Below are 17,444 nucleotides of genomic sequence, written 5' to 3'. Positions count from 1 at the left end.
AAGACTTACAATGTGGCTTATAGTTTTTAGCCTCTCCACAGGGGACAGGATGCAGGCTTTGGTGAGGTGAACGCAGAGTCAATTCCTTATCCTGATATGCTATCCATCTTAGTAGTGTGTGTGTGTGTGTGTGTGTATGTGTACATGCAAGGGTGTGAGGATGTGTGAATATGTGTGAGTTATGTGTGTGCGAGTGTGATTATATGTGTGTGTGAGGGTGCGTGTGTGTGTGTCTGTAAGTGAGTGTATGTGTGTGTGTACATGCAAGGGTGAGAATGTGTATGTTATGTGTGTGTTATTATGTGTGTGTGTGAATGTGATTATGTATGTGTGTATTGTGTGTGTGTGTGAATGTGATTATGTATGTGTGTGAACATGCGTGTGTGTGAGTTGTGTGTGTGTGTGTGAGAGAGAGAGAGCAAGTGAGTGAGCCAGAGAGAGGAAACAACTAACTAGTAAATGGTAAATGTAAAAATGGCAAAGGTCTTGTTTAAAGAAACAGCAGCTTGGTGTGTTCTGTTGTCTAAGGCCTGTGGCTCATTGTAGACAGCAGACAAAACAGCGTTCTGTTTCTAAGGTAGGAGACCAGAGCTCTAATATATTGGGGGAGGTATGTGTTATTTACAGCTTTTATTTTGGAAAAGTGTTAGTTTTTGAGGCAAAAAAATATCTATTTCTGGTAACTTTTTCTGGTTTTACCAGCCCTTAAATAAAAAAGAAATATGCAGCCAAAGACACACACACTATATATATATATATATATGTAAAATCTATTTTCTAGTTTCCCGATACTGCTGTCTCTTGGTTTAATTAGTTTAGATATTGTCAGTGTTCCTTTCCCTTTGGGAAAGTAAGGAAAAGTTTCACAATATTCTGCACGACTTTCTTCTGTGAAGTCGTTCGGCCTCTAAGCTGATCTCCAAAGGGTAGGATGGAACAATGTTGTAAGAAATATTTTACAGTAAACACTCATCCCAGCTGGTCAGCAGGTGTTGGCTGGGTGCCTGGCCACTCTTCCTGGTGTGGACATAAGGCCTTCCTTCCTCTTCCTGTCTCCCTGTGGGACCTGGACAACCCACACCCATAGTCAATTCTGTTAATGGGCCAGAATGAAACCAAAATAGTGTCAAGGCAATTTAATATGAATGTACTTAGCTCAAATTATAATTCGTTACATGATCTGGGCTAGCTTGACGCTCACTGTGCAGCCCAGGCAAGCTAGAAGCTTGCAGTGAACCCCCTATGTTCCTCCTGGGCACTGGTGTGATAGGTAGGAGCCACCACATTTGGTGGTTATCTTTCTCTTTATCATCCAAAAACTGTAAAGATTCAATAACAGATGTATGAGGACCAAATATATACATTACCAGAAAAGGTTCAAGATTACATGACTCAGTCAAAAGCCTACATTATGGGGGAGTCTCCTGTTCTCAAGATGACAGCTACAGAGCGCTGAGATGGAGCGCTACCTCGGCTGACATCCCTCTTACCTCCATCCCTCCCTCTCTTCTCGCTGGGGTACCACACCGCACCTTCCCACATACTAGGAGGCAGCACACAGGAGTGGGGTCATCCCTACATGGCCATGGTTTGCCAGCATGCCTGAGGGGCCTAGGTTTGCTCTCACTGGAGACACCAGGAGTTTTCACCCAACCGTGCCTCGTGTGTTCATTTTTAGTTTTTTTTTTTTTTTTTTTTTTTTTTGCATCTTCTGTTTAACACAGCTTGGAATCCTTCTGCCTGAGTCTCTCCAGTAACTGGGGTGACGAGCCTGTGCCGCCAGGTCTGGCTGTCCTTTGGTTTTAAGGGCCTACACTGAAGTATTTAGAAATGACATAGCATTTAAATTTATATTTAAATACAATTTAGATTATTTCAGCAGCAACGCTAACAACGAAAAATGAAGGAAGTGTGGCGAGGTGATGGTGCACACACACTTCCAAGTGATGGTGCACACACACACTAATCACAGATGTTTCGCTGTATCGGTGAAGTAGTTCTTGTGAGTCTCCCCCAAAAAGATACTAAAACTCTATAGACACCAGGTGTAGTGATGGGCACCTTTAATCCCAGCACTCGGGAGGCAGAGGCAGGCAGATCTCTGTGAGTTCAAGGCCAGCCTGGTCTACAGGGTTATAAGGTGAGCTGCTTTCAAATACCCCACCCAAAAATCTGCAGAAACTCAAGTCTCTTATATGAAATGGTATAGTTTGCACATAAACCACACTATAGTTTGCACATAAACCACACAGTTCTTCCATGCATTTTATATCACCCCTGGATGATTTATAATAGTTGTTATAATATATTGCTTAGGGAATAATGTCAATAAAAAAAACCCTTTATTTTTAGTATGGATGTAGTTATTTTTCCCCTGAAATGTTTTAAGATTAATTGAATCCTATGGATGGAAAGCCCACAGATATATAAGGAACATGATATAGTAAACCCACCACCTTTCTGTATACATAAAAAAAAATTCAAAATAAAAGGTCCATTGGGATTGGAGATGTAGCTCAGTTGAGGCAGTGCCTGCCTGCTGTGAACTAAGTCCTGGGTTCTGTCTCAGTAGCACATGAAACAGACATGGTATGTATGTCTCCAATCCCAGCCCTCTGGAGGTTGTCACTGGAGGGTCTGGTATTCAACGTCATTCTCTCAGCTGCTCCGAGAGTCTGAGCTAGGCTGGGCTGCGTGGGACCCTGTCTCAAAAAAAAAAAAAAAAAAAAATCAGGTGAATGAGTGAGGGCCCAGTTGTCCCTGGGCCCTGTGTGGGCCCCTTCTGTCCGCCATGTTTGAGAGCCGCTCTATGAAGGTGGAGCGGTCAGTGACTGGTTCTCGGTGTCTGCCCCTCACAGGATTTCTCTGGAAGACCTGAGCCCCAGTGTGGTGCTGCACATGACTGAGAAGCTGGGCTATAAGAACAGCGATGTCATCAACACGGTGCTCTCCAACCGTGCCTGCCACATCTTGGCCATCTACTTCCTGTTAAACAAGAAACTCGAGCGCTATTTGTCAGGGGTAAGTGGGACCCGAGAGGAGCGTCTTCTGGCTAGGGTTACGCAGATACTGGCACTTGATCCATGCTGTTATTTTAGCCTAAAACATGAGGCCGAGTCTCTTGAATGTGGCAAACACCGTTTCTTAGATGGTGCTCCTGGTCAGAGATGTGTTCCAGAGGTTCTCCCGTGACAGCTCTGGCAGACGCTGAGGGCCTTCAGCGTTGTTTGTCTTCTGTTCTCAGCTGTCTGTTTTTCTGTCACCTCTTAGCTCTTTGGGTTCTCAGCTTTAGAGGAACGGGAGCCTTCAGTGCTCTTAAAAGTTGTGGAGCCGTACCTGGATCATTAAACCCGGCTAGGAAAAGCCACTGGGAGGCCCTCTCTCTGATGGTTTGTGTATGCAGGATTCAACCAACCATAGTTCAAAAATATTAAGAAGAATATTGTATTGGTGCTGAACATGTGCGACCTTCTTCTTATTCCCTAAATAATAGTTGCGTGGCATTTGTGTTGTATTAGGTATTGTAAGTAATTCAAAGATTTAAAGTGTACGGAAGATATGCACAGTTTATATGCAAATATTGTATGGTTTCCTATAAATGACTTACCCCCAAATTGGGATTTGTAGGGGGCCCTGGATCCAGGTGCCAAGAGAAAAAAAATGATTAGGTTTTCTTCTCCCCAAAATGAGAACACAATGTGCTTCACTGGGTTGACTCCAGCAGCTTCCCACAGGCCAGATGTTAGAGAATTCAAGTGACAGGGTAGAGCTGGCTCAACAGTTAGAGCACTGTTGCTCTTGCAGGGGACCTGGGTTCGATTCCCAGCACCTACAAGGTAGCTCACAAGTGTCTGTAACTCCAGTCCCAGGGAATCCAACACCCTCTCCTGGACTCCTCTGACACAAGGCACACACATGATACACATACATGTAGGCAAAACACATACACACACACACACATAAATTAGTAAAAGAAAGACCAAGTATGCCTATTGCCACATGTGGCGTACTATTGGGATACCCTCTTTATCAGTAGTGCCCTGATAGTGTGGTGTTTTTATCACCTTGGTCACAGTAGTTCATATGTCAGTCACCTCCAAATGGACAATCTCTTGAAAAGAATTCTGAAAGACAGTGAGTGTATAGATTCTAAGCAAACTGTTCTGCATTAATGCAGAAAAGTAGGTGCAGTGCTGACCAGCTCTGATGGGAAGTCAGCCAGATAACCTCAGGGTTGAGAGAAGCCCATCTGAGATTTGATCAAACACCCACTCTCTTAAAAGTGACCCTGACCCTGTGTATGTTGCACCCTGAGATCTGGTGGTGTGCTTCTGTTAGGAAGGCAGAACCTAGACGGTAAGGAAAGACTTCTAGAGATAGTTCGATACTGTTTAAAGTCACACAATAATCTAATGTCACAAAACCCCATCAACCTATCGGTTTAGAAACATTTTTAAGTTTCTATCTTAGAGCAGAAGTTGAAATTCACCTGCAGCTGGAGAAATGTGTCCTCTTGACAGAATAGAAATGACCAAAATAATGTCGTGGGGTGTGATGGTCCTGTTGAAGCTCCTGTTAGCAGGCAGACTGAGAGGCAGCTAGAAAACACGGCCAAACATCTGGACGGACGTGCAGGTGTTCCCAGGCTGAGTCAGCGTATACTTTGGTTCCAGGAAAATTTACCCAGTGCTTTCTTGGTGTGTGTGTGTGTGTGTGTGTGTGTGTACGTGCATGTGCATGCCCCAAGTCACAGCCCATCATGGAGGACCGGAGGCGGGGACGAGTGAGGAATGCTCCTAGTGGCTTGTCATCTAGCTTGCTGGCTTTCTTACAGAGCCCAGAACCACCCTCCCAGGGAGGGTACTGCCCACAGTGTGCTGGGCCCTCTGCCAATTGATAATCAAGACAGTCCCTCACAGACATGCCCACAGACCAGCCTGGTACACACAGCTACTCGGCTGACTCTTCCAGGTGCTTCTAGGCTGTGCCAAGTTGAAAGTTAGCAGTTAGTAACACAGAAAGATAGGGTCTGCAATTGCAGTCAAGCTTGAATATGTAATATCAATATGTAATATATATTATGTAATATGTAATATATATCAATATGTAATATATAATATATTGCTATATATACACACACATATATATGTATTTGTCTGTCTTCTGTTACTATAACAAAATACCCAAGGGGCTGGATACTCACTTTAAAAACAGGCTTGTTTGAGCCTTAGATTTGGAAAGTGAAAGTTGAGCTCATGCCCTAGCCTCTAAGGAGCGTCCCCACTCTGTCACAACTTGCCAGAGAAGGGAAATAACTTCAGGCAAAGGGCCAAGCAAGTACAGTGCCTGCTTTTCAAGAGCACTTTCCTGGTAACTGATGTGCTGGATGAGACAAGTACCAGTCCCTTCCATGAATGATGCCCCGATGACTTGATTACCTTGTGCCGCTCCCCTTTGTCATAAACACCCCACCACTTCTTAACACTGTCACCTGAGGAACCAAGCTTCCAGAAGGCGAACTTCTGGGGCTTCCAGGCAAACCCTAGTGGTATCATCTGTTATTTCATAAGTGGTAAGGAAGGAGGAGCAAGACAGCCTCCGTGCCGCACAGTGGCTCTCTGCTCTCAACAGAGACCCTAAGAGATGGTTGGGAGTCGAGGCTGCTTTTCAATTCCCTTCTGCAAGAGACCTCATCTCCACGTCTCTTTCTCATCACATCCTTTAAATTCCTACTTTGCTGTATATTTTATGATGTGGATGATGTATGAGTGCCGCGGCACATGATGAATATGAGTATTCTTGTAGATGCCTCCGTACAATCTCTTTCTTCGGGCTCCAGGTGATAGCACGTGGAGATCATGCCAGGGGCGAAAAGCTAATCTTTCAAATGGCTCCCAGATCAGAGGAGGATGCACGCACGCACGCCGGTTTTCAAGTGATGAATGTTGCTCGGGATCTTAGCACGCCTTGATGGAGCTGACACGTGGGGAAGTCTTGGTTTCAAGCATTACTGAACGATGTTGCTGCATGGTGGTCTAGATCAGTGTGTTTTCCAAAGTGAGATGGAAAGCGGTGCCCTATGGCTGCTTTTGCGTTCACACCCAACAGGTTTGATCATTCACAGTCTCGCGATACCTTGTCATAGCTCATGTCAAGCAAGAGGGAGATTGTGTCGGAAACTCTTAGGCTGTGCCTTGCTTTGCCTGGGCTCCTTGCCTTCTACTGTCATCCTCTCTTCAGCTTTGTCTAGCACCAGTTTTGAGTGCTGTAAAGCTGAGCGTGGCAATGTCCCGTGGAAAGCATCCCCAGAAACACAGACCTTGCAGATCTGACTGGAAAAGCATTTGACTTTATTGAGCAATGACACTTAAATCTTCAATCGTAAGACATACCTGGACCGAGAATCCAAGCTCTAGGCGAGAGGAGTGAGCTGATCTCGGCCCAGGACTGCAGCTGGTCCGCTCTGTGATAGCCAGATGTGTGTGATAGCCAGATGTGGCTCATCTAATTGTCCTGTAGGCACTGTTGGTCATCTTCATTGATCACTAACAACCCGTGTGGGATTTTGAAATCAGTGAACTAGAATGCCTATCTCCCCTTGTTTGTCGTTTCTTCCTTTCTCTTCCATTCTCTTACTTTTTAGAATCAAGAGGTATTGAAAGCCATGTCCTTTACCAGCTTCCATTGTGACTTGCTGTGGCCTTCCTTCGGGTGTTGCCTTTTCATGCTGCTTTTGTTTGTTTGAGACTGGGTCTCCTGTTCCAGGCTAGCCTCAAACTTTCTATATAGTCGGAGATGGCCTTGAACCCCTGCTCGTTCAGCACCCGCTTCCCAAGCCCTGGGGTTACAGGCGTTTGCCGCCATGCCGTGTTTTTAGTGCTGTAGATGGAATAGAGCTCGCGAGTGCTGGGTAAGCACTCCACCAACTGAGCTGTGTTCACCCCTGTTTACTATAAGCAAGTGAGCGTGCCGCCTCCTACCCAGTGTGGTTAGTAGCTCGTGCTTCCAGCTTAACTGTTCGGTTTCTGTTTCTCCTTCTACAGCAAACACTGGGCAGATGGAGGAACTCAGATGCAGTAGAGAGCAGAGACTGGCCCAGGGCTGCCTAACTCCCCTTGTGCTCAGTGCTGACATGAGAGGCTGCCCTACAGCTTGCTGAGTGCCAGCCATTCTTTGACTTTCTCTTAGCCAAGCACTGGTTGGAAAATTCATGACTGTGTCACGAATGTTTCTGTTTGCCAAGACTTAAGCTACATTTTATTTCTTTCTTCCGTAGAAATCTGACATCCAAGATGGCGTCTGCTACAAAACCCAGCTCTACCAGATAGAGAAGTGCAGAGCCAGCAAGGAGCCCTATGAGGTGAGTGGCCCTGAAGCAAACATATGGCTCTCAGTCCATTTTAGGGGAGGATGGAAAGAAAACCTTTACAGTTACAGCAGAACCAACATTGCTCAGCCTCCAAGCCACAAGGCCTTATGTGCCACACATCAGTGGGACATTGAAACACCTGTGTGCTCAGTCCGTACCACACACCAGTGACATCCAGTCTTGGGAGGCAAGACTCTGTGTCTTTGTTTTTGTTTCCTAGCCTGTTCAGTGAGATTTGTTAAATGCCTTTTATTTTTCAATTTACATTTTATATATTAGTTATTCATAGAATTACTTTACATAAGGGCATGTCATACAAGTACATAGGTACTTTTGAGTATATACTCCCTCCCCCTTTTCCTTCCCCCTTCTTCCTTCCTCCTCTCATCTTCCTCTCTGTTCCTCCCTCCCTTCTTCCTTCCCCCCTCTTCCTTCCTCCTTCCCCTTCTTCCTTTCCCCTTCTCCCCACCCCCACTCTAGAATTAGTCCTTTATTCCCTTAGTTAGCTCTGTTTCTACTTTCAGGACATATACATATGTGATTTTGTGTATCTCTAAGGTCTAGGAACCACACATGAGAGGAAAATGCTATTTGTCTTCTGGGGCTGGCTAAATTCACTGACTGTCATTCCCCAGTCTCGTCCATTCTCCTGCAAAGAACATGACTTTGTTATTCTTTTTTTTTTTTTTTTTTTTGGTTTTTCGAGGCAGGGTTTCTCTGTGGTTTTGGAGCCTGTCCTGGAACTAGCTCTTGTAGACCAGGCTGGTCTCGAACTCACAGAGATCCGCCTGCCTCTGCCTCCCAAGTGCTGGGATTAAAGGCGTGCGCCACCACCGCCCGGCTGACTTTGTTATTCTTTACGGCTGAAAAACCACAAAACAACCAAACCCTTGGTGTGTGTAGCACATGGACCACCTCTTCTTCACCCATCCTCCAGCTGCGGGACAGCAGGGTCTGTTCCATGGCTTGGCCATTGTGAGTAGAGCCACAGTAACTATGGGTGCACGAGGTCCCCATTCTCCCTAGGGCAGCTGCCCTCCAGCGTTCTACATGCAGCGTTGGTCTCAGCACTTTCTCAGTTATTTAAGGGGATCAGCTGATGAACAAATGACTTCCCGTGTGGACCGTGAGTCCCACAAGAATAAGGAGCATGTTAGCATCCGAGAGCCTGCATGGTCCCTGGTATGGCTGAAGTACCATGTCATACCAGTAAATACTTGCTAAGTGGTCAGATGTGAGAATAAAATGGACCTTGTCCTATGTCAGAAATTGGACTGAATTGAGGCTAGCAATGCCTTTTCTTCTTGTCTGCTCTCTCACTCCCAGCCTTCTGAGCTGTGCTCGTAAGTGCCAGAACCCTGACGGGAAGAGCCCCATCTCTCATTCAGACTCCCTTTCTCTGACGGTTATTTCCACTTGGCCAGAGAACACATGGCGGACGTTTTAAACATTTGCTGAAATATTCAACAGCTAGGATTTACATAGGCGCACCAGCGGGCAGCCTGCATTTCGGTTTTCTGTGATCCATTTGTTTCTCCAGTGTGCAGCATTTCTTCTGCTAATTGAATTACAGGCTGTTACTAGATTGCTCAACTTGTCTCTGTCGGAACCCAGAGAGTGGAGTGGGGATGGGTAGGAAAAGTTCTGGGAAGATCTTAGATGGCCCAGGCTTCACTGGTGCAGCCGCAGGGAGGCCCTGGTTTCACTTCAGTTGCTGTGGGCAGGCATGAGAAGGGAGGGGAAGACAATGAAGGGGTGAGTGTGAGAAGGGAGGGGAAGACAATGCAGGGGTAAGTGTGAGAAGGGAGGGAAACACAGTGCAGGGGTGAGGGTGAGAAGGGAGGGGAACACAATGCAGGGGTGAGGGTGGATGGGAGAGTGAGGTCTCATTTCACCGGGAATTTGGCTGGAGGGCCACAAGCTCCAAGGATGTCATGCAGTTGGGTTCTGTGCTCTGAGTGCATGGGTGGCCTCTTTTATTTCTTCATTTCTATTCTTTTCTATACTAGAGGATAAATAAATTTAACTGAGTTTTCAAAACTTCCCTTTGGGAATTACAGTGCCGTAATATTAAGAATTATTCTTCCTCTGCCTGTAAAAAGGAAGAGATTGTTTTGTAAAATTGGAACATGTAACAGGGTGTGGTGGAGCATGTCTTTAATCCCAGCACAGAGGCAGAGGCAGGGGGATCTCTGTGAGTTTGAGGGCAGCCTGGTCTACAGAGAGAGTTCCAGGGCTATGTAGAGGGACCCAGTCTTCAAACAAAAAATAGGGGGAAGGGGTAGAGGTCTCACACCAATGTGTGGCGTGCAGTGAAGCCCAGGCCCACCCGGTGGAGATGGTTGGGGCATCATCTTTTTTTTTTTTTTTTTAAGATTTATTTGTTTATTTATTATGTATACAACATTCTGCTTCCATGTATGCCCGGATGCCAGAGAGGGTGCCAGATCTCATTACAGATGGTTGTGAGCCACCATGTGGTTGGTGGGAATTGAACTCAGGACCTCTGGAAGAGCAGCCAGTGCTTTTAACCACTGAGTCATCTCTCCAGCCCAGGCTGGTCGTCATCTTTAACCTGGCCAGGACTACAGAGTGAGAACCCATCTTTAAAAACAAAAATGGTGCAATGCCATTTTGGTTGAAATCTCTTAAAAATAATGTCAATTTATAAAATATAGACTAGAAACAGGAGATGGCTCCAGAAAAGACCATGGCCATGGGGCAGCAGGGACAGGGCAGAAATCTACTGTCCCTCAATTCTAGAGGTCAGGGTGACTCAGGGCTGGTTCCTCCTGAGGGACGGCAGAGGGAACCGGCTGCTAGCCTTTGCCTAGGCTTTAGTACTTGCTGTTGATCTTCCTTTCGGCTACCTTTCTGTGCCATCTTAGATGCACTCCCATGTCCAGTCCCTCCCCTCCCCCCACCTTGTGACAACACCAGTCCTACTGCAAAAGGGTTGTCCTGACAACCTCACTTCAACTCAGCTATCACTATGAAGACTTGACTCCAAACAAGGTTGTATGCTGTGGTCCTAGAGGCCAAAACTCCAACATGGAAATTTTGAGATATTGCTGACATACTGAGGCTATAAGTTTAAAGGTAAATATTAAGATGTTCAGCTTACGACTTATTTAAGCATCTATATGACTTGGGGCTGGAGAGATGGCTCAACAGTTAGGATTCTTGTAGAGAACCCGGTACTGCTGTTCGCAGCACCCACACGGAGGAACACAATAGCCTGTAACCCCAGTGTCAGAGTATCTGACGCTGTCTTCTGTCCTCTGCAAGTACCTGCATATATATGATACATATAAATTCCACACACAAATGAAGAATGGCCAAGGAGCTATTTGCAACTGATACCTGCTACCAAAGGGAAAATCTGTTTGCTCCAGTGGAGTATCACTGGGTATTTCACCCACATTCCAGGCTAGGGTTGGCCAACACGAAACAAACACCATGGATTTTTGTAAGTTGCTATTATCATCATCATCATCATCATCATCATCATTTTGTTTGGGCATTTTTTTGTCTTTTTGTTTTGGATTTTGATTTTTGTTCTTTGTTCTTTTGTTTGTTTTTGCTTTTGTTTTTTGTGTTTTTTTTTTTTGAGAGAAAGAACATAAAGTTGGTTGGGGAGGAACTGGGGGAGAAGGAAGCAGGATCCAACTATATCATACAGATATTTTAAAATAAAATATAAAGTGTCGAGTCGGGTCAAGTGGTTTGTGCTGCAGGCAATAAAAATGGTAGCTACACCTGCCACAGAGAGGCTGGGAGGAGAGCTGCCAGATGGCTCACAGGTAAAGGAACTTGCTACTTTAGGACAGGGGTTCGCTCCCCAGAACCCACAAGGTGAAAGGGGAGAGCTAACTCCTGCAGGGGGTCCTCTGACCTCCACATGTACACCATGATTGATGTGCCCCCATACTCACAATTAACTTATTAATTAATTAAAATTAAAAGTTTTAGAAAAAGAGTTTGGGCTGGGAGAAAACTCCGAGGAGAAGCATTGAGCTGCTGGTGGGATCTAGTCCTGATGTGGGTGCTGTTTCCATGGCATCTGCACTGTTTGGGAAACGCGCTGAATTGCTCTTTTGTCAGGAGAGCATGTCTCCCTTCTCAGTCTTAGAGTTGAATAACTCCATCTAGGAGATCTGCCCTACATGTGGATATATGATTAGTGTAGCACGATTAATAAAAACCCGAGACAGAAATTGGGGTGCAACCTGAAGGTCAGAAAATCAAAACAGCCAGACACTGACTCTTATCTCTACCTCATCTGAAATGGCGATCCTGCCTCCAGGAATCTCAGCATGAGACTGTGTGAGAGCTGTCTCCTTCCATCTTATATTCCTCTCTAGGAGTGGGGTTAAAAGCATGCACCACTACCGTCCAGTTCCTGTGGCAAACTAGTGTGGCTTCTGGGATTAAAGGTGTGTGTCGCCACTGCCTAGTCTGTAAGGCTGGTCAGTGGGGCTGTTTCACTTTCTAAACTTAGCAAACTTTATTTATTAAAATACAAATAAAATAGCACTACAGATTAGGACATCTGCCTCTCCTTACACTGCAGTTCAGGGTAGTTGTTTTGTATACATACACATACATATACATACACACACTGAAATAGTATTCCATCAGAGGTGTAGGGGGAATTCTATGAGATAGAGTTTTGGGAATAAGTAATAGATGTAACTTCTTGAATTGATGAAAATTGGTGTCCTTCACAGGCCTCCCTGGACACCTGGACAAGAGACTTGGAATTCCATGCTGTGCAGGTAAGAGCTTGGGAGTTTCTGATTGGTTAGCCAGGCTCTCCAGAGAGATATAGTGTCTCTCACTTACACACACACATGAAAACAGAAATATGGTGGAAAGATAGCTAGAGTGATAGATAGACAGACAGATAGATAACCATCTTTTAGTTCGTGTGTGTGTGTGTGTGTGTGTGTGAGAGAGAGAGAGAGAGAGAGAGAGAGAGAGAGACTATGGATACAGAAGAGTACATTGGGCACCCTCTTCTGTCACTTTGCACCTCTTTTGAGGCAGCACTCTGAGGCACTGAGCCCGCTCTCCAACCTGCCTGTTGTGTTCTTCTTAAGACTTTCAATGGATTGGATGAGATGTAGCACACTGAGGAGGATCCTCTCCTGTTCTTAGCCTGCAGATGTGGATGTTAAAGATGCTGAACATTCTCTGCAGTAGCATGTACACTGGTATTAACCATTCACTGGATATCGGAGAGTAGCCGAGTTGACACGTGGGGATAACTGTCATGTGATCCTGACTATCAGCCAGGCTCTGCCATGTACCAACCGCTGCAACCCTTTTTCCTTACCCAGAATCCTGTGGAGAGGACTCTCCTCAGATGGGCTGCGTTCCTGCTGTGTTGAGCTGTGTCTTGCTGTCTTGCATTCCTGCTTCTTCTGCATGAGACACAGGGTTTGCAGCAGTCCAGGGGTTCCTGGCTCTGGTCTGATTTATTAATCAACCCCTCTTTTTATAAACTCACTCATAGATTTTTGTTGTCGTTTTGTTTTCTGCTGCTGCCAAATCTGGCTTTCTCTAATATGATATGATAGGCATAATATGATAGACATGAAGGAGCCAATACCAACTACCTGATGGCATTTGGGAACATTGGCCATCCAGGGTAGGAGGGGTGAAAGGTCTTTCATTATCAGTGAAGCTCCCAGTGAGCCCCAAGGCTCTTCCATGCCACAGTCACTCTGTGTGGGAGAGAAGTCAGTTTCCCAAGGGGCAGTTCTTCCGCCAATCTGGGACGACAGGAGGCATCCTGTCCTTGTTAAATCAGAACCTGTCCTTGTTACGTCAGGGTTTGCCATTGTGAATACCGCACAGATGCGGGATGGATTCTTCTCATGCTCCAGAGCTGGGAAGGACCTCACTTGCTGTTACAGATGGGGATGCCACTTCCCTGGAGGTGATGGGAGTTGCTCATGGTCATACCAGATTACAGAGTCAGGGATGGAGTTCACTGCCACAACCATGGCGGTTGTTCTTTGGTGACGGTTGTGCCTCTAAGAACAGCCAGGAAGGGAGACTCTGAAAGGGACCAGCTGGGGGCTCAGGGCTTAGAGGCTGAGGACTGGGCCTTCCCCTCATGTTGGCTATTGGGACAGCTACACATCTGTCTCTAAATGCTCAGTGGACCTCTGTTTCGTGCATTGGTACAGGGTACTAAGGAGTTTGGTGCACGCCATCCTTTCTGGGCCCACGTTCAGTCATTTTGTAACTGTTAGTACATGCCTCTAGTGGGTAGGGATGGTGGCCAGAGGTCAAGTTTCTGCTTGTGGGGCTGGAACAGTGGCTCAGGGACAAGGCACTTTTGCTGTGGTGTGAGGTCTTGAGTTAAGATCCCCAGCACTCATATCAAAGCTGGGTGGGCATAGTGGCCCACCTGTAACCTCAGAACTCAGGAGACAGGGATCCCCAGGGCTAGCTAGGTAGCCAAATCTGTGCTCTCCGAGCTCAACGAGAGACTCCGACTCTGTAAATAAAGCAGAGTATGATTGAGAGCAACAACTACTATCGACTGATGTCCGTCTGGCCTCCATAGACGTGCTCGACCCACCTCATGTGATCCTTTCTGGTCTGACTTGATGTAAAACTGTCCTGTGGGTTTTAAGGACATGATGCTAAGAGTTGAGACTGGATTTCCTCACCTGTCCTCTGGGCCTCATGGATGTTAGGGAACCCTGATGGAGGAGAATCAGGAACCAGGACCCTGCCAGCCCCGGAACTGGTAGGCAGGATGCATGTCCTCGGAAGAGTGTAGTCTGTGTCACATAAGACTGTTTTCTGTTGTATAAGGCACTGCTACCATCCTGCTCCCTAGGGGATGCCTTTTGCAGAAAGTAGGTTAAGCAGTGGAAAGGTCTAACCAGGTGATCACTGACGTGTGTGAGGCAGTGGGATCAGCAGTAAACCCCGTTCTGTTGGACATCTGCGCTTACGCATGGACTGGCCCAGAGGTCATCCCCTTCAAGGGTGTTCAGCAAGTTCTTCAGTGCTCCCTGGAAATAGTTACTATAAAATCTCTGTGGAGATACATGTTCTGACGTTTTGCACGGCATGCCAGGACAGAAATTCAACAAAGATACCTGAAGGTCTGGACCAGTAAGCAATCCCCCCTCTTCTCCCATAGAAGGCCCTCCACGCACTGCCGAGTATCCCTCCCTTGATCTCAGGATAGCTTGGTCTCCCGGGCCAGCCTCGGACTCCCCCTGCAGCAGACCCGCTCATCTCACGTACCTCTAAGTTCAGTCTGGGTAGGGAGACTGGACCTGGATTGGATTTATAACCTGATTTTTCAACTATCAAGAACCCCCAAAAGGACTGAGAAGGAGCTACAGTAGACCCCCTCCCCCCCAGCTGCTGGTAGACCCCTGTGCATGGGGCTGAATAGCAGCCTGGAAGAGGTTTGCTGATCTTTGCTGGCTTTGTTTTGTTTTAATTCTAAACCAGGGCGAATGCAATTTGATCTTTTCTATGAAGTTTTGTTTTTGTTAACGTGCATCTTGTGTGTGTTTCTTCAAGCTGTGGTGTTAACGTGCATCTCGTGTGTGTTTCTTCCAGCTGTGATGTTAACGTGCATCTCGTGTGGGTTTCTTCCAGCTGTGGTGTTAACAAATAGAAATGGTGACTGCATAAGAACAGAGAGATTAAAAATGAAACTTTTCAAGGCAGACCCGTCATATCCTCCTTCATGCTACAGAGTGTGTGTATGCATGTGTGTGCTTGTGTATGCACATCTCTGAGTGTGTATATCTGTGTTTATTTGCATTTCTGTGTGTTTATCTGTCTGTCATGCTCTCTCTGTGTTTATCTGTCTGTCTCTGTGTGTCTGTATATGCATCTGTCTGTGTGTCTGTGTCTATGTGTACATTTGTGTGGCTGTGTGTGTGGCTATGAGTGTGTGTTTGTGTGTTTATGCACATGCTTGTTTCTGTGTATGTCTGTCTCCACGTGTGTTTGCTATAAAAGCTTGTTTTCCTTTGCTTTAGAGAAGGTAGAAGGGTGGACTGTTTGTGTCTTATGGAAAGCGGAGCAGAGAGCAGTGGAAAACTGTGGTCATCTCCTGCTGGCTTTCCCATGGTCACCTGGAGCACACCTCATGGTACCCTGGACATCTTCATGCATTTTCTGCTGTTATAACAGAATGCATGAGACCAGATTATGTATGAGCAACAGAAGTTTATGGATGCTGGGAAGTCCGAGGACTTGGTATGAGCATCTGGGGAGGGAGGGGCTTCTCGCTGCGTCCCTGCGTGATGGAAGGTACCATGTGTCCGGAAGCACAGCTGGGAGGCAGGAGTGCAGCTGAAGTCTTCCTTTTATTAAGAGTCTCCTCCTGCGATGTCTCCCCCATCTGCCACCTTCTGACCCCACCCCAGGCCACGTGGAGTCAGTGGCTCACAGTGCTGGCTTTGAGGGCTATGGAAATCTGTTTTGGTCTGTTCCTGGGGTTCATCACTGGGCCACCCCAGTCTGTTTCCTCATCACAGACCACTGTGACCTCGGAATGGCAGTGGCAGCTATGGAAGAAGCTGCAGGAGCTGGGTGGCCTCTCCCCCGCCTCACTCCCCCTTCACTGGCTAGGGGTTATATCTCCTGTCTCCCTAAAGACCCAGCACCCCCACTTCCCGTTCCCCCTGTTCTTTCCTGAGTGACCCTGTCATCAGGAGCTTTCTACAGAGGGGCCAGGCGTCCTTGTTGGGAAGGGCACTTTGTGAAATTGCAGAGATGCTTCCTCACTAAGCTTCTCAGAACATAAATGAAAAATAGATGAGCTCCCTCGGATTGCAAAACCTTCAAGGCAGAAAAATGTGGGAAACTGCCCGTTCCCCTCACCCAGCACGCGGTCAGGGATGCCTTGTTTAACAGTAAATATCAGTGTAGTCGTCAGGGCCAGGAAAACGATTTCTCTGCAGTTGCTTCGTGGCCTCACCATTCCCAGAAACTTGAACTCAATTAATTTTAATTCAGTTCAGTTTCCACCGACCCTCTCTCCCTCTAAACAGCTGAATCCAAGGCCAGAGGCCACGGGGCTGAAGGCAAATCAAGCAGTCAAGTCCACTCCCATTACAGGGATTATGATATAGTTCTATAACGATGCAATCTACAGCCTGAAAAATAGCAGCATACATGCAAAGCTCCCATGCTTAGACAATAGAAAGGGTTACAAAGCTAACAGGACTTCTCAGGGCTCTATGTAGTTTAGACTAAACACATTGGGTCTAAAATTAAATGAAATCAGCTATCTCTCTGTTGGTACCGCTTGATGATGGATGGACGGACGGACGGACGGATGGATGGATGGGTAGGTGGATGGATGGATGGGTGGATGGACGGACGGACGGATGGATGGATGGATGGATGGGTGGACGGATGAATTTGGACAAGATCTATGGCGGACTTTCTCATTGTTGTGCTATCTGCCTGAGAAAAACAACCTTTAGCACAATTTATTTTGCTTCCGATCTCAGAGGTTTCAGGCCATAGGGGTAAGGACACAGCAGAGTTGGTTTTATCGTAGCAGACGGGGAAAAATGGAGTGACGGGAAGAGGCCAGGACAAAATATAGCTGTCAATAACACACACCGAGTGACCTCTCTCTCAGCAAAGCCCCACCTTCCTAGGTGTCACCTCTCCCCTAACGTTCTGTTAAGTTTAGAAGCCATCAGCAGATGCGTCAATAAGATCAGTGCTCTCATGAGCTAAAGGTCATAGATACCCCCAGGAGCAGGCTTTTATAGGCCCTACATGTTGCTCAATCCATTCAAGTTGAAGGATTAACCACAGCCAGGTCTCACTGTGTGAGTCAGGCTAGCCCTGAACTTGAAATCCTCCTTACTTAACCTCAGAACAATAAATTAGAAGTCTACAGCCCCATACCTAACTAGGGCAGTACTTCAGAGGCACACAGTAGGGCAGCACTTCAGAGGCACACAGTAGGGTGGCGCTTCAGAGGCACACAGTAGGGCATCACTACAGAGGTACACAGTATGGCAGCACTACAGAAGCACACAGTAGGACAGTGTTTCAGAGGCAC

At 46.6% G+C, this 17,444-nt stretch overlaps 1 protein-coding gene across 1 annotated transcript in view; it reads left to right on the top strand.

The window, feature by feature from the left end:
- Hunk (hormonally up-regulated Neu-associated kinase) overlaps positions 1–17,444 on the top strand; it is a 111,780-nt gene that overhangs the window by 87,671 nt on the left and 6,665 nt on the right. The window contains exons 7-9 of the mRNA XM_057765653.1: positions 2,859–3,021; positions 7,277–7,360; positions 12,100–12,147. Coding sequence (XP_057621636.1) covers positions 2,859–3,021; positions 7,277–7,360; positions 12,100–12,147 — 295 coding nt within the window. The remainder of the gene's footprint in view (positions 1–2,858; positions 3,022–7,276; positions 7,361–12,099; positions 12,148–17,444) is intronic.

The sequence above is a fragment of the Chionomys nivalis genome, chromosome 3, assembly GCF_950005125.1.
Source record: "Chionomys nivalis chromosome 3, mChiNiv1.1, whole genome shotgun sequence".
Lineage (NCBI taxonomy): Eukaryota > Metazoa > Chordata > Mammalia > Rodentia > Cricetidae > Chionomys > Chionomys nivalis.
This window is presented reverse-complemented; position numbering and strand designations above follow the sequence as displayed.